The sequence below is a fragment of the Schistocerca americana genome, chromosome 11, assembly GCF_021461395.2.
Source record: "Schistocerca americana isolate TAMUIC-IGC-003095 chromosome 11, iqSchAmer2.1, whole genome shotgun sequence".
In the NCBI taxonomy this organism is placed as follows: Eukaryota; Metazoa; Arthropoda; class Insecta; order Orthoptera; family Acrididae; genus Schistocerca; species Schistocerca americana.
Window position 1 is genome coordinate 184991435 of NC_060129.1, and position 25101 is coordinate 185016535.

A 25101-nucleotide genomic window follows, 5' to 3' on the forward strand; every position below is an offset into this window, starting at 1 on the left:
TTTTTGTGATATTTATGTCTGAAGAACTATTGGAATTTATTGCAGAGAAGTTGTTCTTATGTTTACACCACAGAAAATACAATACAATCTGTGAATTCTCGACTGCTAAAGTGGAAAGACACTGGATTTCAGGAAATGTATTGTTTTGTTGCTATTTGCCTTCTAATGGTACAAGTTAAGAAGTTAAAATTAAAGTGATTATTGGCCCAGAGACACACTTCTTAACACAGGAGTTTTCAGCGAAATTATGTCCCGAGACCGTTTTTGTCTACTTCTGAAAATGCAACACTTCAGTGGTAACTCTGCGAGTACTGGACACGACAGGCTACTCAAAATTAGGGAAATTGCTGACTACGTTCTTAAGACATTTTGTAATTCTTTTTGTCCACATCACAAGCTTTGTATAGATGAAAGGCTCTTGCTGTTCAAAGGACGTTTTATCTTTTAAGCAGTTTATTCCAACCAAACGAAGTAGAATCGGAATAAAGACATTTGTACTGTGTGACCATCAGAGTGGGTATATTTTGAATTTTATTGTATATACGGGCACAACAACAAAAATTGGTTTTCACAATTTAGAGAAAAGTGGCAACGTACTGGCAACTCACGGGACCGTATTTGTAACGGTGTCATATTCTTTACGTCGGTAATTGGTACTCCGGCCCCGACCTGTTCCTCTGGCTTCACAACCACGGAACAGCCGCATAGGCACTGTTCGTAAGAATAGGCGCAACATACCAAAACTGCAGAGGAAATTAAAACGAGGAGAAACTGAGTTTAAGTCCACTGACAAGACCCTCACTATCAAGTTGTACGATATGAGAGAGCTGTGCACGTTTACCACAAATCACACAACACAAATGGTTGACACAGAGAAGACTGACAGAAATACTGGCAGAAACCTCAATGTATTGTAGATTTCAATTCAAGTCTGGGTGCAGCTGGCTGTTGTGACATGTTACTGAGCTCAGTGGGATCAGTGCGTAAGTCTGTGAAATGGTAGAAGAAATATTTTTTTTTTTTTTTTCACATTCTTCAAAATGCTCATGCTCTCCACCAGTCAGTAATAGGGCAAAAAATAGCACTCGCAGAGTTTCACCTTTCTCTCATAAGGGAGACTGTAGAAAAATACGCTACAGAATAGAAAAAAGCTAGTGCGGGGAGGGGGCACTATGACAACGAGAATCCTCTGCGATTAACGGGGAGAGATTTTCCAGCTGCTATTGTTGAGCGAACATTTGCAAAAAAGTACGCTAATGCGCAGATGCGTTGTCTGCACAAAACAGAAAGTGCGCCGGGAAACTAGATACCGATGCAAAACTTGCAATGTTCCATTATGTGTTGTACCCTGCTTTGAGATTTATCATAAAAAGAAGTATTACTGATCACTGGGAACTAAATCTGAGAACATTTATTGGCACTTCTGAACGAATTACTAAAAAAGGGGGCAAAACCTGTAAAAAATTATAAATCTATTTTTAACTTCGCCAGTGCCGGTCCAAAGATGGCACAATATCTTTACTGTGGTAAATGTAATTATGCTGAGTACATTGTACCAGTATAACAAAAGCCATACATTAATCTACATACGACACATTTAAATTATTAACACGTAACAAGGACAGTTACATTCTTTTATCCCTAGTAGTACAAATACAGATGACATTTGGTCTATTTATACAAAACCTGATTTCCATAACTGATTTCAAATGCCTTTGATTAACGAGAAATAACATGCCACAGTTAAAACTATGTCCTCAGTGCGATTTTTATTGTTTCTTTGCCTGTGTTGTTAGGCAATATTGGAAATTAAACTCACTGTTCTGGGTATTTGTAAAAAGAAGTACCAAATATAGCCCGCTTTCAACTTTTCATAAAAATCAACATCTTTTCGGCTAATTCGTAGATTATTCGAAAATAGTAGGTGAATAAAAATTTTTATTCCATATCTTTGTGCTGTCAATCTATTGCACTATAAATGTTTTATATAACATAGTTTTTCAGCAAAATCAAAACAAAAATACTGCATTTTTGACGGTTTACAAAATCTTCAATTTTGCACTTAACTCATTCAGTACTGGAAAGTGCTACGCAAAAGAAACTTTGTATTTGAGAACCTTGTGTTGTTAGGTTACTACATGGCAAGTTTTACATTTGTCATAGCATTGGTCCAGGAGACGCAAGAAGCCAAACTTCAAAATTTTTTCGGGCGCCTATTGTTTTGGCCAATTTTATTTAAAATTTTCTGGCTCAATATAGCTCATAAAATTATTTTCATTATTATTGTTAAGAGAATGCATAAAGTTGTACACGATGGCTAAATTTGATTTATTTAGATAAACTATTGCCCGAGATATTACAGCTCACAGCTGCCAAAAATTCACGCCGGCTCTACGCGAGTAGTAATCAGTCCAGAAGTAGTCAGCCTCTAGCTAGGTCGGCGCAAGCCGCTCTGGTCCCGGCGGTGGCTCTGAGTGACAGGCACTTAACGCAGGTAACCGGATTACGCTGCAGGCCTCGTGTACCGAGCAGATGGTGCACCACCACAGTCAAAGGGTTAATCAATCATTCTCTTCTTGCTCTATATGTGAATGCAAGGGGAAGAAGCCCAGTATCCTCTGCCGTGTGCTTCACATTGGTGTGCAGGGTATAGATACACATGAAGCAATAAACACACAAACTGAGCACCTTCTCTCAAATCCCCAGGCTAAGAATAAAATCGAACAAATCTACTCGCAACATTTGACAAACTTGCCTCCGACATTATCATTGCACGACAAATAATAACTACCATTACCTTGAGAAATGAAAGCAAAATCACAGCCCACAATGAATGATCCCAGAGGACAGGCAACTGTCTGAACCTAAAGCACAATCCAAGCGTCAAGTTTGGTAACGGCTGGGGTGAAAGTCTGGCAACTGCACACAGTCACAGCGGCTACAGGTGTCGTGCGATTAGCCGAATACGGGCCGTACTTCTCGGGCCAGTTTCACTTCCCCCCATTGTCAATGCTACAGTAATTCTGAACACATTACAGTAGCCAGGTACACGAGTGCACCACGCATTGCCAGCCGTGTCACACCTGGAAAACTGCTGTATGTAGAGAGCCTGCTGCCGCACCAGCTTGTCGCGGGCGAGCAGGGCCGCCTCCTCCGCCGTGTAGACGCCAGCGTGGTGCAGGAGGTCCACGGGCTCCAGGCCTTCCGGGCCCGATTCCGCCCCCGACGAGTCTCCGGTGCACCCTGAAATGCAAAATGAGTTTAACAGGCCGCAATCGGCTAAGCATTTTAGGTTAAGCTTGACCCTGACCTCAATAAATACCAACTGAATATGCAAATTGCTGTAACCAGGCACATTTATGGTACAGGAAAATTATAAAATCTATGAAACATTGCTAAAATCGGAAGAGGTAAATGGCAGAGATCGACATAAAAAGTGACTCAGTATGTGTGAGACTAAGTCTCTCCAGGAAAGTACTTTGGCTCGAACAAACAGATCTGTATGAATGTCGGTTACAGGAGCATTATGTACCTCTGAATGTGATGGTGGGTGTCGTTTTCTGTAAAACTCTGCAGTCATGCTCTAGATATCACCGTAGATGTAATTGGAGATGCCATACGCAATGCAGCAATCTTAACTATAAATGTAAATGCGGAATGTCAATAAAATGCTTCGAGCGATACGAATGACTGCAAAACGCACAGTGAAGAAATGCAAGTTGATAGCATGGCGTAATTGCATATTCTATAATATCAGTGTTGAACGCCACGTCAATGACACTTTTGAAGTTGTTCACTGGTTCACCAATATCGTAGCCAACATATGCGTAATGAAGCATTGGTCTGTATACTCCCGCAGATAACTGATTGTAAATGACAGAATGCATATTCGTGATAAAGAATCTGTCGTGCAATTTTGACTGCATATTACTGGAACGTAGTTTAATGAAGTCTGTCATTCGCTTGGCATATATTTTATACTGCCTGAAGAAATACACATCCAGAGGTTGTGCATATTTTGTAGTTTTAGGCAGAATGACTTTTAAATCTACATGTTTTCCGCCAGATGCTTCCAGTAGTACTCATTCATCCTTATGTCCAGACCAGAAGTCACAAAGTAGTAATGACTTTATCGACAAATGTGGATTCAAAACTGACAGAAAAAATGTCTTCAGATGTTGTTTCGTCATTTTCCCACTCACACTTGCATCGACGACGACATTTGGAGGGCACCGCGTTTCTATTTCCCTTGACACGCAGGGTCCAAACTTTCCACTGGATTCTTGGAAGCAAATATAGAGTTTGTCTGCCAATCGTCCGTCCATTGATATAGTAACATCAATCGTGTAACTATATGTTGCACATTTAACTGATTGCAACATCGCGACAGTGTTTCTCTCCCCTTTCATGTATAGTGTTCTGTCACAAGAAAGTTCACAGTTGAACTGACTCTGATCACAGTTCCATACAGAACTAATATCGATGTTTTCTCTCGTGATATGCTCATTGACGTCAGCAACAAATGTTTGAGCTCTTTCAATCAGCTCTTCTTCATCATTCTTATCTTTTCGTGCTTGGAGCATAGTGATGCGGCGTGATGTTATCCTAAACTCCTTTTTCAAATTAGTAATAAATCCTAGTGAAGCTGCAAAGTTTGTACACCCGAGATTTCTGGCTACGTCCAATGCCCAATGTTGTAAATGCCAATAATGAATGGCAGAATCGCATTCTCGCGCTTCATCGAATTTCGCCATTACACGCTCCTTGATGGCAGTGTACGATTTCCTTTGAAAACTGTATTTCCTGCTCTTTTCTTTGCCACGTAATCCAATATGTTTTTAATATTGCTTTTAGACTTCAGTTTAGGGTATCTTTTCAGAAGCTTGTCGTATGTGTCGAAACCTGTTACGTAATAACCATCGTGCATGTTCTCCAGTGTGTTGTCATCAAACGCCGTGACGATACTTGCGACTTTAACCTTCTTCTCGGGAGACGGTTGGTATTCACTGTCACTGCTTCCATCGCCCCTTCCCGCACTTGCCATAGCACTACCTTTTGCAATGAGTTGTTCGTCATTATCATCCCTATCATCATTACGTGTTAGTGTTACAACAGTATCTGTTTCTAACTTACGTTCATATTTCTGCACTATAATAGATACAAGAAAACATGTGAATGATTCGTCTTCCACACCAATACCATCTTCACGAAGAAGGGTTCTTCGTAACTTCATCTCAAACAATCGCAATACATTAGCAGGATTGATTACCAATCGCCGAGCCATCTGATGCTTCAATACGCAAATAATGTCACAAAACGCAACTTCAGAGGCACACTGCGCCATCCCTACTGGTCCCCGACTGGCGTACTGGCAGGTCAGTGTGCAATGCGGCATGGCATACGCAGAGGCCTCTAACAGACGACCACAGAGTTTTGCAGATGCGGGAGTATCGCTAGTGTAATAACAGACCTTTACATTATTTCTCACACGATTTTGGTGTATTTGTGTTTGTTCGAGCCCAAGTACTTTCCTGGTCAGAGCTTTTTTACAATGTTTACAAATATTCTACGCATCCAGGCTTTGTCACATGCCACACAGGTATTCAGCAGTCAATCCCGCTTGCACCTGACCCAGCTTATACGGAGTGAGGTAAGGACAGACACAGTGTCGCAAGTCTTTGAGGTTCCGTGATAGGAGCAGAACATAAATCCTATCCTTAATGTAACCCACAGGAAAAAAAAGCTGTGACGCGGCGACATCTCGTTCGAGTAATCTCGTACACAGCTGTGGAAATGACGGGGAGGGGGTTTCATCTGGATCTGGTTGAAACATGCTATCAGTGTCAAGCTGTGGCACGAGCCACAATTGCACCGTGTTGACATAGGTGATACTGCTGATGAAAGATCTCTTTGCAAAGACGACACGGCACACGGTGCAAAACACACTAACTTCGTTAGGGTCCCAAACGTGTTCGCTGCACACGGATTCTCTGTTCCCCAAATGCAGTGTTGCTTGACCCTTTCAGAAAGATGAAAAGTGGCTTGGTCAGTGAAAATTAATTTTCTTGAGAAGTTGCCATTTTTGATACGATTCTGCATCTCAACCCAGAACTGCAGACAGTATAATTTGTCATCACAGATTATGGCTTGGAGGAACTGCAATTTGAGTAGCTTCACTCTTAATCACTTACAAATCACACTATCGGCTGAGTGATATTAAATTCTGCACTTGTTCGATATGCAGACTTTGTGAAACACAAACAGTCTTCTCAAACATTTTGAATTCACGCAAATCTCTTGCACCATTTCATAATGTTGTTGTAAACTGGTGGTGTCCTGTGAAACTTGCTCTGGAAAGCTCTTTGTACACTCATACTGATTTGTAACAGGCAAATTTTAGCACACAATACACTTTCTCTACCTAGCTCAACCAAATTTTTGCAACTACATTCAGTGGAACAACTGTTGGCAGTTAACTTGCTGACACCACGTTTGAGTAACTTTGAGAGTTTGTTTCGACGTACTGGACTGCTTTTTGTTATTGTTATGTTTAGCCATTTAGCTATTTAACTAGACCTTTTTTTTTTAATTGTTTCATGGATGTTTTAATTACCTTTTATTGGAAGTTACCACGTCACACACAAATCGACAACTGTTCTCTTCACACACCCATACCCCACAAAATGATAGCATTTCATTCTACTGTTAATGAAGCAGTCCAATCACCACACACTGAAGTTAAAATTAATCATTGAATGAAAACAGCACCACAAACAGTTATTACAAGTGGTTGGCTATAACTGCTCTACAATAGATACACTGAAACACTCAATGTCAAGACAGCCACAGCACAAAAGACACATAGTGAATAACACCATCTACTCATCCTCTTAATGGGTAATATTTGGTATTGATCTTTCAATGTCCTTAAACACAAAGTGTTGAGTTCTTTCTTTCACTTTTGCCAAGTGTAGTGACAACTAAGTAGTCTTTGCAACTGGACAGGTCAGTATATCCTGTATAGCCTGCTACCTCTTGGGACCTTTGTAACTCCATTTGTGTTACCTATCCAGAGCACCTATACGTTTTTCCTTTTTTTTTTTGGAGGGGGGGGGGGGGGGGGGGGGGGGGGGAGAGGGGGCGGCGAGCATGTAGTTTTGTTGCACCACTGCAAAAGGACATTGCAAAAATTGGAAGAGATACATGGCCAAGAACAACATAAAAAGTGACTTAGTACGTGACAGACAAAGTCTCGGAGGTTTTTGCCAATGTTTAAAATATTCTGTCCATCCAGGCTTTGTCACATACCACACACCTAATCAGCAGTCAATTCTGCCCACACCTGAGCCAGCATATCCAGAGTGAGGTAAGAACAGACACAGTGTTGCAATTCTTCAAGGTCCTGTGATAGATGTAGAACATAAATCCTATACTCAATGTAACCCACAAGGAAAATCTGCAAGGTGTCAAGTTCGGTGACCTCGGTGGCCACTCAAATAGTGCCATGTCAGTAGCCACAACATGGTCTATCTGGTGACACCTTGTTCAGGTCTTATCTCAGTAAGCTCTGCACTGAGTGGAATCCACTGTACATCCCGGAATTTGTTACAATAACATACCAAGGTCATAGCCGTTGGTGGGGAGGCTTGCATGCCTCAGCAATAAAGATAGCTGTACTGTAAGTGCAACGACAACGGAGGTTCCTGAAGAAGGGCAGCAGCCTTTTCAGTAGTTGCAGGGGCAACAGTCTGGACAACTGACTGATCTGGCCTTGTAACAATAACCGAATCAGCTTTGCTGTGCTGGTACTGCGAGCAGCTGAAAGCAACAGAAAACTACAGCTGTAATTTTTCCTGAGGGCATGCAGCTTTACTGTATGGTTAAATGATGATGACATCCTCTTGGGTAAAATATTCCAGAGGTAAAATAGTCCCCCATTTGGATCTCCGGGCGGGGACTACTCAGAAGGGTGTCGTTATCAGGAGAAAGAAAACTGGCGTTCTTTGGATCGGAGTGTGGAATGTCAGATCCCATAATCGGGCAGGTACGATAGAAAATTTAAAAGCGAAATTGCTAGGTTAAAGTTATACATAGTGGGAATTGGTGAAGTTTCGTGGCAGGAGGAACAAGACTTCTGGTCAGGTGATTACAGGGTTATAAATACAAAATCAAATAATAGGGGCAATGCAGGAGTAGGTTCAATAATGAATTAAAAAATAGGAGTGCAGGTAAACTACTATGAACAGCATATTGAATGCATTATTGTAGCCAATATGAATATCAAGAGCTCTGATGGAAACCCAGTTCTAAGCAAAGAAGGGAAAGCAGGAAAGTGGAAGGCGTATATAGTGATGTTCTTGAGGACAATATTATGGAAATAGAACAGGATGTAGATGCAGTTGAAATGGGAGATATGATACTGCGTGAAGAGTTTGACAGAGCACTGAAAGACCTAAGTTGAAAAAAGACCCCGGGAGTAGACAACATTCCATTAGAACTACTGACAGCCTTGGGAGAGCCAGTCCTGACAAAACTCTACCATCTGGTGGGCAAGATGTACGAGACAAGCTAAATTCCCTCAGACTTCAAGAAGAATATAATAATTTCAATCCCAAAGAAAGCAGGTGTTGACACATGTGAAAATTACCAAACTACCAGTTTAATAAGTCACAGCTGCAAAATACTAACACGAATTCTATACAGATGAATGGAAAAACTGGTAGAAGCTGACGTTGGGGAAGGTCAGTTTGGATTCCGTAGAAACATCGGAACACGTGAGGCAATACTGACTCTACAACTTTTCTTAGAAGATAGATTAAGGAAAGGCAAACCTACGTTTCTAGCATTTGTAGACTTAGAGAAAGCTTTGACAGTGCTGACTGGAATACTCTCTTTCAAATTCTGAAGGTGGCAGGGGTAAAAGACAGGGACCAAAAGGCTATTTACAATTTGTACAGAAACCAGATGGCAGTTATAGGAGTCGAGGGGCATGAAAGGGAAGCAGTGGTTGGGAAGGGAGTGAGACAGGGTTGTAGCCTCTCCCCGGTGTTATTCAATCTGTATATTGAGCAAGCAGTAAAGGAAACAAAAGAAAAATTTGGAGTAGGTATTAAAATCCATGGAGAAGAAATAGAAACTTTAAGGTTCACCGATGACATTGTAATTCCGTCAGAGACAGCAAAGGACTTGGAAGAGCAGTTGAACGGAATGGACAGTGTCTTGAAAGGAGGATATAAGATGAACATCAACAAAAGCAAAACGAGGATAATGGAATGTAGTCGAATTAAGTCGGGTGGTGCTGAGGGAATTAGATTAAGAAATGAGACACTTAAAGTAGTAAAGGAGTTTTGCTATTTGGGGAGCAAAATAACTGATGATGGTCGAGGTAGAGAGGATATAAAATGTAGACTGGCAATGGCAAGGAAAGCGTTTCTGAAGAAGAGAAATTTGTTAACATCGAGTATAGATTTAAGTGTCAGGAAGTCATTTCTGAAAGTATTTGTATGGAGCGTAGCCATGTATGGAAGTGAAACATGGACGATAACTAGTTTGGACAAGAAGAGGGTAGAAGCTTTCAAAATGTGGTGCTACAGAAGAATGCTGAAGATTAGATGGGTAGATCATGTAACTAATGAGGAGGTATTGAATAGGATTGGGGAGAAGAGAAGTTTGTGGCACAACTTAACTAGAAGAAGGGATTGGCTGGTAGGACATGTTCTGAGGCATCAAGGGATCACCAATTTCGCATTGGAGGGCGGCGTGGAGGGTAAAAATCATAGAGGGAGACCAAGAGATGAATAGACTAAACAGATTCAGAAGAATGTAGGTTGCAGTAGGTACTGGGAGATGAAGAAGCTTGTACAGGATAGAGTACCATGGAGAGCTGCATCAAACCAGTCTCAGGACTGAAGGGCACAACAACAACAACAACAACAACAACCACAAGCAATATTTTGAACTGACTGACAGTGTCACTATGGAAAGCCATTTATTTATGAAGGATTTTGAAGAAAAAGTGCTGAACTCTGCAGTTTTAAGACCGGCACGATTGATGACACATTTGTAGTTTGGCCAACGATGAGCCTTAACTGGTAGACTTATTTTAGAATTTGAATTTGATTCATGAAATATTGGGTTTACAACTGAGTGGGAGATGAATAGCTATCTACTGTTTTTGGATGTACAAGTTCAATAATTTTTGGATTAGTTTTTAGGGAATTGTGTGTACTTTAAATCCATTCATACTATTTTATCCTCCAGCTGCCACCACAAGTGCACTTAAAACGTTAATATACAGTCTATGTGGTGTTTGACACTGACACTGACAGTACTAGTACACCTGGAGGACATTTTAGGAAAAATGCATAAACAAAACTTGAAATTACAAGAGCTATGCAAATGAAAATGCCAGGCAAACAAAAGGAACAGGAAATGGATGCAAAATCTATTCCGTTTCTTCCACATGTGAGAAATGTTTCTTCAAAAACTTCCAGCTTCATGGAGTAGCATACACTGCATACGATTTTCCAGCCACCAGTCAAAATGGCTAGTGCAGATTCTGTCAAAGATGATCCACTTTCACAAAAGGCACATATCTACAAAGTTCTTTGTCAGTGTGTTAAATTTATACTGGTGGTTCAAAAAATGGTCACTTATTCTGTTGTTGTTGTTGTTGTTGTGGTCTTCAGTCCTGAGACTGGTTTGATACAGCTCTCCATGCTATTCTATCCTGTGCAAGCTTCTTCATCTCCCAGTACCTACTGCAACCTACATCCTTCTGAATCTGCTTAGTGAATCTGCTTAGTGTATTCATCTCTTGGTCTCCCTCTACGATTTTTACCCTCCACGCTGCCCTCCAATGCTAAATTCGTGATCCCTTGATGCATCAGAACATGCCCTACCAACCGATCCCTTCTTCTAGTCAAGTTGTGCCACATCTCCTCTTCTCCCCAATTCTAGTCAATACCTCCTCATTAGTTATGTGATCTACCCATCGAATCTTCTGCATTCTTCTGTAGCACCACATTTCGAAAGCTTCTATTCTCTTCTTGTCCAAACTATTTATCGTCCATGTATCACTTCCATACATGGCTACACTCCATACAAATACTTCATAAATGACTTCCTGACACTTAAATCTATACTCGATGTTAACAAATTCCTCTTCTTCAGAAACGCTTTCCTTGCCATTGCCCGTCTACATTTTATATCCTCTCTACTTCGACCATCATCTGTTATTTTGCTCCCCAAATAGCTAAACTCCTTTACTACTTTAAGCGTATCATTTCCTAATCTATTACCTTCTGCGTCACCCGACTTAATTCGACTACATTCCATTATCCTCGTTTTGCTTTTGTTGATGTTCATCTTATATCCTCCTTTCAAGACACTGTCCATTCCGTTCAACTGCTCTTCCAAGTCCTTTGCTGTCTCTGACGGAATTACAATGTCATCGGTGAACCTTAAAGTTTCTATTTCTTCTCCATGGATTTTAATACCTACTCCAAATTTTTCTTTTGTTTCCTTTACTGCTTGCTCAATATACAGATTGAATGACATTGGGGATAGGCTACAACCCTGTCTCACTCCCTTCCCAACCACTACTTCCCTTTCATGCCCCTCGACTCTTATAACTGCCATCTGGTTTCTGTACAAATTGTAAATAGCCTTTTGGTCCCTGTATTTTACCCCTGCCACCTTCAGAATTTGAAAGAGAGTATTCCAGTCAACATTGTCAAAAGCTTTCTCTAAGTCTACAAATGCTAGAAATGTAGGTTTGCCTTTCTTTAACCTAGCTTCTAAGATAAGGCATAAGGTCAGTATTGCCTCACGTGTTCCAACATTTCTCCTAATAATTATATGTCCGGAAATCAGTACCTACTGAGATATGGGCTGAAAATCCACATTTCACAGCCTGCATTTTACTTACAAATGAGGCAGAATTCACAAGAGATGGCCTAGTAAATTACCACAATAAGCACAAGTGGGCAGATGCAAATCCTCGAGCAACAGTGGACGTGAGACATCACGTTCGTTTCAGTATTGATGTATGAATAGGAATTGTGAGCAAAAGACTTTTAGGGCCATACACTTTATTATATAAATTAACAGGTGCTGTTTATCGTCAATTTCTGCATGGTGAATTACTACACTATTGGTGAGTGTTACCCTTGCAGAAGGACAATGGGTCCACCACATTTTCTACAAATCTTGTGACCACATCATAACATTTTATAGGCGATGCATTAGTCATGGTGGTCTGGTAGCACAGCATCCCTGTTCACCAGATCTGAATCCGTTAGATTTCTGGCTGTGGGGACATTTCAAGGCATCAGTGTATGCCTAGCCTATCAATAAAGTGCACATGATGCAAGAGTGTGTGAGCAATGTACGAGAGACGCAATCAGAATGAAGCCAGGTGTGTATGGAAGACTGCACGATTCAGAGGACTGGAGGATATGTCAGGATGCGTGGATATTACATGCAGCACTCCCTATAGTGTCTGCAACTACTTAACAGATGGATGGCAATGAGTGGACGGACTGGCCCATATACCCAACAGGTGTGTGTTTCCAGACATATCGTTACAGGACCTTTCTTCTAGTTTTGAACAATGCTACCTCCTATAGGAATGTATGATGCTTTTTCTCAACACACTGTATAGGATGAACCATATGCACTGTAAAAGAAGATTCCACTGAACACCAACAACACATTCGTCTTCTACAGCCCAAGAAAACTGCAATAGCTGAATACTATATTTCTCTTGACTGTTCTGTGGATTACAACAAAGTCAAGATACTGGTCATGGTGTCATCTTGTTGGGATCCAATGGTCAAGTGAAGCTGTGGAAATGTAGCTGTCAGACAACTTGTTCCACAGAAAAAAGGACTTCCATCTCGGAAATTCATGGAAAGCACTTTTTTCATGTTTGTGTTCGCAGAGGAATTATTGCTTTCAGTCTTTGCTGCCTGGCATTTCATTTCAACAACTGACAACTGTTTTAAAAATTATCCAACTAATTTGTATACACTGGAGATTTGCTGACTCAAAGCTCACTAAATTTTCATCTTAAGACACAAGGTTTCATTTATGGTGCTATTGTGCCAATTGCCTTTTTTGTGATGCATGCTCCTTCAAGTCCATATTATATCTATGAACAATGTGGTTGGATGGTTGGTTTGGGGAAGGAGACCAGACAGCGTGGTCATCGGTCTCATCGGATTAGGGAAGGATTGGGAAGGAAGGCGGCCGTGCCCTTTCAGAGGAACCATGAACAATGTGATTTTAGCATTTCTGCATATGAGTATGCATATGAGATGCTCAGAACTTAGTAACTGACTCATATTGAAGCTAGTTGTACGATTAACAGTCCTCACTGAAGATGGTCGTACGATTAAGAGCCAAAATTTTGGTCAACGAAGTATTGCTGTCCAAATGGAATCCCAAAACATGATGGAATACATGAAAAATTACTTAACACAGAGCATGGACAACCCAAATTAATTTTTAGTTGGCACGATTCTAGCAGCATATATTTTCAGTTGATTCACATTGCCCACTTTGCTCGCAGCAAGTAATTCTTATAACTTTGAAATCTAATGTAGACATAGGGCTACATTACATATCCATCTACCATCACACCCAGAATTTTGTATTCACATTTGGCTTCGTACTCTTATTTTTGGACTTCACTCACTCAAAACTGAACAGTCACTTTCCAACCTAGCCTAAAACTCTGGCTACACAATGCATTAGGAAACTCCTGTATCTTTACGTGTAATGTCTTTGGATCCACATATTTATTCATTCTTTCACCTACTGGTCAGTTGACTACTGATTACAACTGGGATAAAATTCAGTCCATGAAAGAATAAAAAGTGCACCCTTCAGATTGCCAAGACTGTGTCATGTGGGAGTAGTGTATCTCCATTGTTTGCTATTTACTCGTTGCCTCATCTCCACAATCAACTAAAGAAAAGCAAAATTACACACTCCCTCGAGAGTATGAAAGTGTCAATAAGTTGACTGTGAACTTTTTTAAGGAATAAAATAAACTGTTTAAAATTTATATGCAACTGTGGAAAACGTATTGAAGAGTGCATGAAATGTCTCTTGGACTTTGCAAAATTTAGTTTCAGATTGTGTAGAATCTATGGTAAATTGTACTACTAACTGCACAAAATGTATCAAAAACTGCATAAAATGTACCACAAACTGTGTTGTATATATTGTGAACTATGTGAAATGCATTAATTTGACAGAAATGCTTTGAAGGACATTTCCACCAGGAAAAAGAAAAGAAAAAACACAGAAATAAATAACAAAACTTCTTTGACGATAGCAATAAACACATACAGGGCTCAATTATCATTCAAAATAGTGCAACACCTCTATGAACTTTCTGCTTCAAATGAATATTTGCCATCTTGCAGAATATTTACTGTTCACCATTTATTTGCATGTTGTTCACTTGATTATATTTGTCACAAGTAGCTAGCAGAATGCTTTGAGTATGTTCCTTCAGCTAAAATGATTGGAGTGTACTTTTCGCAAGATGTGGGGTCCCACATTCTTCACAATTTGCAATGGAAGCATTTGCATTGTGCCTCTGGGTTCCATATCTCAATTGGTAAAAATGGAACCCGTATGGAATCTACTTGCAAAAAACAGTTTTTTCTGGCCAATAAGTCAAATATAAATGAAACCAATTGAAAAAAGAAAATGGTTTTGTTAAATTTTAATGCACAAAACCAAAATTAGTAAATCTGCATATCCTAGCCAAGTCAAGTCAATGTTAGCTCGTATTTATAACGATAAGACTGACACGCTTAATTCTGTCATTGATGTAAACTTCAGAAAATACACACAGCTTTTTCCTGACGAAGCGATCGTTGGTTGCGGGGGCTGGAATTTTGTGTGTATGTTTGTGTGTCTATCGACCTGCCAGCGCTTTCGTTTGGTAAGTCACATCATCTTTGTTTTTAGTTATATTTTTCACACGTGGAATGTTTCCCTCTATTATATTCAGAAAATACACATACGCATACTACTACTACTGCCACCTACTAGTAGTTCGACATGGCCTATTATGAAACTAACAGCATCATCTATTGGTTCATTGGTGTGCTATACTGTCACTAAGGTAAACACACGAACTACTAAGCTGAGCACAGACTCCTACAACTTTAAATTAATATTTTTTTGCGTGGTGTGATTTTGATAAAGCCTACATGTTGCCCTGAACTATGCTCAAATTACCTGTGAAAACCCCATTAAAATTTTTCCAGCAGTTTTTGAGAGTAGTGTGTTCAGATAGGCAGTAAGGATGGTTTTACAGTTTTATTATTAGTACTCACCAAGTACACATAACGGACGTGGAAACGTGCATGCTTTCAGAGCCAGTGGCTCCTACTGGCAGAAGGGCTGAAGGGAAAGGAAGAAGGATGAAGGAAAAGACTGGCGAAGTTTAGGAAACAGGAAGAGTTGCAGAAAAGTCACGCAGAATCCCAGGTCAGGGGAGCCTCATTCTACGGGATGTAAACTCCCCTGACCTGGAGTTCCGGGTAATCTTTCACCAGCTCTTCATCACGAGTCCTTGTCTTTCATCCCTCATCCTTTCACTTCAACCCTTCTGCTAGGAGGGGCCACTGGCACTGAAAACTCTTGTGTTTCCACATCTTTTATTTGTTTTCCCTGCCACTGCTTGGAGAGTGCCATTTTTATCTATCCACACTACTTTGCATAGTCACTGCTCAAAGTGTGGTCTTTTACCTGATCCAGTACTAGGATCTAAGAGCACTAGGCAAGAAATTAGTCACCCCCAGAAGACGTAACACTAAATACTGCATAACACGGTCGCTTGTGTCAGCAACGGTATCAATTTGGAGACGAGAAGCATCCGTAAATGTTTTCAGGCATGCGGTATCCAGCTGAAACCACTCACTGATAAGCAGATCCGATAGAGCTACCAAATTACAGGGATGTCGATTGCTGTGTGTCACATGCAGTTCCGAACAGTCCCTGACATTTTACTAATATATGACTCCTTAGCGGACCGGCCGGTACGATATGGTGCCAGCAACTTCATCAAATTAGAAATGTTTGTTTGCAGCCCTATGAACACAGTTGTCATCTTGGAACACAAGAATGTTGACAGCAAACTCATTAAGGAGTCATAGAAGAAAAGGGAACACTAGAGCACCAAGAATGTTAAAATTGTTGTGTTAGCAGAAGAGCCAACACCGTGTTACGAGTGGAGGCCGAAATGCACGCGTTTTAGCTTACTGACGTGAGGTCTGGAACACGACAAGGAATGAGAATTCAGAAAGCGGACATAATTAGTTTGATACTTAACTTTAATCCATTAATGATTAACGTCGCTCTTGACGGTACATGATTCACAATATTGTCTGTTCAGAATACATTCTTGAAGTAATTTCTTATAGTAACTGAATATGGCGCCTTGCTAGGTCGTAGCAAATGACGTAGCTGAAGGCTGTGCTAAACTGTCGTCTCTGCAAATGAGAGCGTATGTAGACAGTGAACCATCGCTAGCAAAGTCGGCTGTACAACTGGTGCTAGGGAGTCTCTCTAGACTAGACCTGCCGTGTGGAGGCGCTCGATCTGCAATCACTGACAGTGGGGACACGCGGGTGCGACGTATACTAACGGACTGCGGCCGATTTAAAGGCTACCACCTAGCAAGTGTGATGTCTGTTGGTGACACCACAAAAATAAACATCGTAGTTCATGTTGATGGTAACCTGAATGAGTGTGCACAAGTCCTGGAACAAAAAACAATGCCAGAAAGTCACAGAACCACTGCCAGCAAGAGCTACACACTGAGGGTTAAATGTTTGACTGACTTTTGGTGCATTCAAGGGGCAGAAATTGTAATTTGCTGGACTGCACTACATGCGCCTTTCAACTACTCTCCAGTTTCTCTGTTGATTGGATAACTTGCAATACCTCAACTAAACTAACTACCACAGTTTTTGTGTACCAGGGAGCCGCAATGCACAGTGCTTGTCCCAGTTAGCAGGTGGGATAAATACTGACAGGCCACTGGTATCTCATATTATTATACCCAGTATCAGATCATATGAAGGAATGGACTATGACCCTACTTGCACAGACCCAATGATGTGAATGGATATGGGGGGAAGGAGTAAGAAATCTTAACACACACAAATGATTTATGAGCCAGCACAAAGAGATATGTTCTAAAATAGGCACAGAACAATGTACTCTTAGCTTAGGGCAACCTCCACTGACACAGACAGATTCAGAGAAGAACATATGGAACCAGCATTCTCCTATAACTACACAAGTTTAACTGAGAAAACACTTCATGGAGAAAATCCTGAATAACGAGAACTAGGTTTTGGCAACAAAAGAGTGGGAGGGGGGTGTCAGACTTCTGTGGACCTTACTGCATGTCTGGTCGGCACTGTTGCTCTCACATCATGAAACACTTGCAATCGGCAAATGACTGAAATGGCAATCAAATCTGAGTATCGTTACTAGACTGAGCCCAAAGTAATGAGCCATTAAGCTTTACCACTGCATGTCTGAATGTACCTGTGGGTGATTGGATGTCACGAACGAGACAGCAGCTGGTGGACCTTTCAAGAAGACATTCCAGTATGGCCTGGAGTTGCGATGCTCTTTGGTTTTGTCAATTGTCTGTACCTCACGCTAGTCTGACTACAGCTGAAAAAAGTAATTCTGATGCCAACTTGTTGCACAGTGAAGTCGTTAGCTATCATCTGTTGGGTCATAGAACTTGCCGCTTCCTATTTACACCAGAGGTTTCCTAACGTGACTCAGCCTCGGCTTTTGGGGCAGAGGCTTTTATGTGTTCACGTGCACCACAAGACCCAGAAGACATCCGTTTAAACTCAAATCTTTGTAACAGCCACCGCCATATTGAACAATTTATTAATCCTCTCAAAATGACAGCAGCTGAAATCTTTATGGAATTACTATTTCACGATTTCTTTCATTTCTGTAACTATTTAGGTGCTTCAATTCACAGTTGAATCTTCAGATACATCAAAATAAAATAGATATACAAATTATCGATAGAGCAGCTGTTTTTTCCTCATCGGTATGTACTGAATCTGTCACCCGATTTCATACTCATTTCTCAACTCATTCCTTGTTTCTGGCTCCTGCACCCACTCACACACTCGTCACTTCATAAGTCAGTCTTGGAAGGGTACGCAACATGATGGGTTATAACTGAAGATATGAATCTTTGTGTACTACTGTGAGCAATGGCCTTTTCCAAGGTGCATAACTTCAAATGTCCACTGATTGCAGTTCCCCTCACAATGTTTGCTCAGGAACTGGTAGAGATGGACCTGCATTCACCGACACCAAATGTCAGATTTGAGACCAACTGTCATTGACAGGAGACACTAACAAACTGGGCAACTTCATACACATTGGCCCACATCCTTTCGTCTTTCCCTCTCCTTCCCTCTTTCCTGATGAGGCAACAGTTTGTTGCGAAAGCTTGAATTGTGTGTGTGTGTGTGTGTGTGTGTGTGTGTGTGTGTGTGTGTGTGTGTGTGATAGAGGGAAACATTCCACGTAGGAAATATATATCTAAAAACAAAGATGATGTGACTTGCCAAATGAAAGTGCTGGCAGGTCGACAGACACACAAACAAACACAAACATACACACAAAATTCAAGCTTTCGCAACAAACTGTTGCCTCATCAGGAAAGAGGGAAGGAGAGGGAAAGACGAAAGGATGTGGGCCAATGTGTATGAAGTTGCCCAGTTTGTTAGTGTCTCCTGTCAATGACAGTTGGTCTCAAATCTGACATTTGGTGTCGGTGAATGCAGGTCCATCTCTACCAGTTCCTGAGCAAACATTGTGAGGGGAACTGCAATCAGTGGACATTTGAAGTTATGCACCTTGGAAAAGGCCATTGCTCACAGTAGTACACAAAGATTCATATCTTCAGTTATAACCCATCATGTTGCGTACCCTCCCAAGACTGACTTATGAAGTGACGAGTGTGTGAGTGGGTGCAGGAGCCAGAAACAAGGAATGAGTTGAGAAATGAGTATGAAATCGGGTGACAGATTCAGTACATACCGATGAGGAAAAAACAGCTGCTCTATCGATAATTTGTATATCTATTTTATTTTGATGTATCTGAAGATTCAACTGTGAATTGAAGCACCTAAATAGTTACAGAAATGAAAGAAATCGTGAAATAGTAATTCCATAAAGATTTCAGCTGCTGTCATTTTGAGAGGATTAATAAATTGTTCAATATGGCGGTGGCTGTTACAAAGATCTGAGTTTAAACGGATGTCTTCTGGGTCTTGTGGTGCACGTGAACACATAAAAGCCTCTGCCCCAAAAGCCGAGGCTGAGTCACGTTAGGAAACCTCTGGTGTAAATAGGAAGCGGCAAGTTCTATGACCCAACAGATGATAGCTAACGACTTCACTGTGCAACAAGTTGGCATCAGAATTACTTTTTTCAGCTGTAGTCAGACTAGCGTGAGGTACAGACAATTGACAAAACCAAAGAGCATCGCAACTCCAGGCCATACTGGAATGTCTTCTTGAAAGGTCCACCAGCTGCTGTCTCGTTCGTGACATCCAATCGCCCACAGGTACATTCAGACATGCAGTGGTTTTAAGGGAGAGGGTAAGGAGTCATTCCAATCCCGGGAGTGGAAAGACTTACCTTAGGGGGAAAAAAAGGACGGGTATACACTCGCGCACACACACACATATATCCATCCACACATATACAGACACAAGCAGACATATATGTCACATCATCTTTGTTTTTTGTAGTGTAATATCAAAAAGAGTTTCATTTCCATGTTTTTGTGAAAACACAATTGAAATTACGGAACAGTCCTACAAAGAAATATGCATAATTTACAAATGTATAAATACAGAAGAAGAAGTATAAATACAGTATCCTGGACAGTTTCTGTACGCTGGGTGTAGCTGTCTCGTTTCTCTACGTCGTTATTTTGTAAACATCGCTATAGACCGCTATAGTTTTACCTATGGCCATTTGCATTTCACAGTTGAAATGCTACCAAAAGCACTGTCAAGGTGTCGGGGATTTCCCCAAGTTGACTAGACTGCAGGAATGTCTCAGTAGTAAAGAATAAATATATTAAAACTTCACACATGATCCAGCATTTTTCAGGCATCTCAGTGTTTATGATACTATATCTCCAGAACTAAGATAGGACAGTGGTTCTTACCTCCACAGTAATTCTTGTCTGACAGTAAGATATATATGTAATAAGTCTGGTTGAAATCTGTTTGGTGGTTTACAAAAAGATGTGGAAACAAACACACACACACACACACACACACACACACACACACACACACACACACACAGAGAGAGAGAGAGAGAGAGAGAGAGAGAGAGAGAGAGAGAGAGTTTCATTAGAGAAATGCATATGGTTTGCTAAACATTTTTTTTTTACAATAAATAAATAAAATTAAAACACTTCAGATTCAGCATTTCTAACGAGGCAGAGGGGGCACAATGGTGTGGGTGGAATGGCAAGAGAGCTCGACACCATAAAAAGGGCTACTTGCATCAATACACTCAAACTGCATTGTGTCATGGCATCTGCTGGCTGCAGTCACCCACCTGCCACTCAGCACCCAGCTAGTTAACTGAAACCAGGGACACTTTGGCACAAACCATAAGTGACATTTGCAGTGGCAACACCACAACAAACCCAATTCTGTGCTTATAAAAACTGGCTGTAGGCCTGGGTAAGTCACCGAATCGGTGAGCCATCACGTCGACGCCTGCCACAGGGCCGGCTTCTGCCCTCGGGCCTCTCTACTCGACTGTCATCTTGACGCGACCAAGTGTCAGGTGTCCGGTCACTGCCCGGAGGGCCGAGGCCCTATGGCACCAGCAACACCAGTCTCCACGAATCGACCGTCTCGTACTTGGCGGGCCGTGCCAGCTTGCCACATCGGCCCTGATGTAACTCACTACCAGCAGGGGATATCTATTATGCAAGGTTACACCACGTCTGGGCCACCCTAAATACAGTAGCTGCTGACGATTACTACGACACTTCGTCTCCGGGTCTGTGGGTCGAGCCTGACGTTACGACATTGCCAAATGTCGGCCCGAGCTCGGAGTAAAAAATGGATTGCGCTGCCTTTGAATGGTTTCTGACTCATCCTGACCCACCATCTTCTACCACAGCACACCCACATCCTCTACAATAGGCACACAATGATTTAAATACATTATCTCATTACTCTAATGAGTGTACCTACAAAATCTGCCTGCCAGAAATTCCTTCCACAGGTATTGATGTATATCAATAGGCAGCAGGAGGATTTCACTCTACCTAAGAAACCTGGACCTCTAGCTACGATAGCTTTCAGCAGTACTGACAGTGCAACAGAAAACGCTTGTAACGTGAGCCTTTAGGTATCATTTTATTCTTTTCTATCACTATGTAGATATCTGCTTGGCAGATATCGTAAATTATGGAATGAGTCTTTGTTTCCTATTTTTAACTACTGACAGTTGGAGGATGAGCACTGGCTGTTCAAAACTGATGAAGCCACTGTGAAATGTTCCTGCGATTATCTCATTTTTATATATATATATATATATATATATATATATATATATATATATATATATAAAATGAGATAATCGCAGGAACATTTCACAGTGGCTTCATCAGTTTTGAACAGCCAGTGCTATATATATATATATATATATATATATATACACACACACACACACATCCACACACACACACACACACACACACACACACACACACACACACATCTATCAGAAAGGTCACTCCCGTTCATGACAAGTCTGTGAAAGACAACGACACAACTGAAATGTTCCATCACACTGTACATAATCGAGGCCACCACAACGGACTTACCACTACCAGCATACTGCCGTGACGATCCGAGTGTCGGCGTCTCGTGGTCGCTGTCTTCCGACCACGCCGACTCTGCACTCGGAGAGGAAGCACGGAGCCGGTCTATGCGGCCAAGAAGTTGTTCGACGGTCGGCGTGCGCCCGACGGAAGAGCTCCGTCGCCTCGCCTCGGGTGCACTGTGCGGCACAGTCACAGTCACGGTCGCAGGTGTCGCCACCGGTCTGCCGGCTCCGCCCCCCCTGCCGCCCCGGCGGGACGGTTGCGACGGGGCAGGTACCGGGGGCGGGAGGTGGAGCAGGGACGCGTGCTGGCGGCAGTAGCCGCGGTGTGCCGGGAGGGATGCCCGCGAGCACCGGTAGCCGCCAGAGTTGACGTGGCGGCAAGACATGGCGGGGCAGTCCTACTGTCTGCAAGACGAACAATCCAACTTAGTTCTGCTTAAAACCACTGCACACTATTCACGACATTTGCAATTACACTCTATAAACTCTTAAAGTAATACAAGATGTACAACTTTGCTACCGCCGTTTGCCAATAGGTAACCAATGGTAAGCAGCGGTTGAAAGAAACAGATAGCAGACGTCAGGCAGTTAGCTCGGACCTCAGTCATCATAACCTCATTCAAACATTAGTTGATTTGTGGCCAAGTCATAAAGTTGTTCTCGATTGAAAATGTCAGTTTACGAGCCTAATTCTCGTTATTTGGGTGTTACTGTTTTGTTTCAATATGAAGTAAACAGCGGCCGAGTCTCGTCGAATGCTCTCAAGTACGTACGGTAGTGAAAGAGCGTGTCGTGAGTGGTTTCAATGCTTCAAGAACGGTGACTTTAATGTCGTAGACCGGCATAGTGGTGGAAGAGAGAAAGTTTTCCAAGCTTCAGAATGGGAGACATTGCCGAGAGAAGACTCGTGTCAAACCCGAGGAGGATTGGCACGATTAGTGGGAGTGACATAGCAAGCCATTTTAGAAAGTCTCAAGGCTACGGGTACGATTCAGAAAGAAGGAACTTGGGTTCCATGTGAGCTGTAACCAAGAGACATTGAACGGCGCTTGTGTTTTTGTGAACAGTTGCTTCAGAGGCAAAAACGGAAGGGATTTCTGCATCTCAGTGTGACCAGAGATGAAACGTGGTTTCATTACGATTAACCTAAATGCAAAAAATCATGGGGATATCCTGGCCATGCTTCCACATCGCCGGTCAAACCGAATATTCACGGCTCCAGGATTATGCTCTGCATTTGGTGGGACCAGCTCGGCGACATGTACTGTGAGGTGTTGAAACCAAGTGAAACAATCACAGGTGCTTGTTATCAAACACAATTAATGCGTTTGAGCAGAGCATTAAAAGACAAATGGTCGCAATACAGCGAGAGGCACGATAAAGTGATTTTGCAACACAATAACACTCGACCCCGTGTTGCAAAAAGAGTTCAAAACGTACTTGGAAATTTTAAAATGGCAAGTCTTACCCCACCCGCCGTATTCTCCAGACATTGCTCCCTCTGACTATCACCTGTTTAGATCAGTGGCGCATGGCCTGGCTGACCAACACTTCCGATCTCATGAAGTAGTCACAAATTGGATCGATTTGTGGATCGCTTCAAAAGATGAACATTTTTTTCGACACGGTATTCATACACTGCCTGAAAGATGGGTGAAAGTAGCGGCTGGTGACGGAAAATACTTTGAATGATACATGTGTAACCAATTTGTTTCATTAAAGCCTCAAATGTTGGGGAAAAAATGGCAGAAGCAAAGTTGTACACATTGTAATCTAATAGGCAATTAAAAATCAGTATGGGAATTTTGTTATTTCTCCTGTTTCAAACCTCAAAATGAAGCAACTCCCACACACTCAACATACACAGTTTTCAAACTGTGTACGTTGAACATGAGGGAGTTACTTCAACGCAATGTTTCGAACAAAAGAAATCAAGAAAATTCATCGATATACGTCTTGGCATATTGGCGACAAAATGAAGGTCCTTGCATAACAACAGGAAGGTCTCATGATGAAGCTCTGACTTCAAAATCTACATTGGCATAGTAAAAATGCTTATAAGATCATGTACAGTTTTTATTATTAATTTTTCTCTGAAGAATATTGGACATATTGAAGCAGCCCTTAGTACTTCCTCTTCTTCATTTTTCCAATAGGCATTATTTGAGAGTTTTTGAGGAGGGCCATTAAGAAAAGACAAGAAAGAGTGCAGTAGCTGTCCCATAATGCAATGTTACATGACTACATTTTAGGAGTGTCTGCAATGAAACTTTTAATAAATGTTTTACTTACTACACTTTACAAGAGTTCATCATAACACTCTTAAGGTAATGCAAAGCTGTCCTAAAAATTAAGGTTGTTTTCAACACAGCAGGGCTTTACTCAATTGAAATGGTATGCCCCTTCCCTACCTCTGAATTTTGAATTGACTGACCCAGTGTGTTAACAGAGGAAATCGAAATAGCAGGGCAGCTTGGTAGTTTTCAACGTGAGGTTGAAGCTCAGTCTCGTGTCTGTGTTTAGTAACAAAGAAATTTGTTTTTGGATAGGTTTCATCAAGAGCAAACAATTTTCTTCTTCTTCTTCTTCTTCTATACCCAGACATGTTTCACTTAAGTTACAGCAGCAGTGGTTTTTTTTTCTTCTTCTTCTTCTTCTTCTTCTTCTTATGAGATTAACAGGAAAGAACTGCTTTTTACTGTCTGTACATACAGAATTTAAGTTTTGAAGTAAGGTATTCACAAACTGAAACAGAAAACTTTTTCTATTTTGTTGGCACACAGTTGGTTTCTGCACTCTGCAGTGTAACTGTCATCCTATTACAGTTTGCAATCCGCCACAGCAGAGAACTTATATAGCCTGGAATGTTAAACTGTTATGGTTTACATTATTTTATTCTGTGTTAAAGATAGTGTGTTTGCACAGAACCTAATAATTGAAGAAAACTACTAAATATGAAAAACCACAGTAGAAGGAAAAGAAATAATAAACAAATGTACAGACCTCTGCAACTGAACTCTGTTCTCTGCTCTCCAAGAACGATCAAGTGACCAAAAAACACGCACATGCATACACACATGCACGCGTGTGCATATTCTCTACTGTTGCAGGTGACATACTGCGAAGTACAGAAAATTACAGACACTACAGGATGGG

The 25101-nt window shown here is 41.4% G+C and overlaps 1 protein-coding gene across 4 annotated transcripts in view; it reads right to left on the reverse strand.

The window, feature by feature from the left end:
• LOC124553647 (serine/arginine repetitive matrix protein 2-like) overlaps window positions 1–25101 on the reverse strand; it is a 330049-nt gene that overhangs the window by 165518 nt on the left and 139430 nt on the right. For all 4 annotated transcript variants that reach the window (XM_047127524.1, XM_047127525.1, XM_047127522.1 and 1 more), the window contains exons 2-3: window positions 21944–22350; window positions 3084–3243 (exon numbers count right to left, since the gene is read on the reverse strand). In XM_047127524.1, the coding sequence (XP_046983480.1) occupies window positions 3084–3243; window positions 21944–22331 (548 nt within the window). In that variant the 5' untranslated portion in view covers window positions 22332–22350. The remainder of the gene's footprint in view (window positions 1–3083; window positions 3244–21943; window positions 22351–25101) is intronic.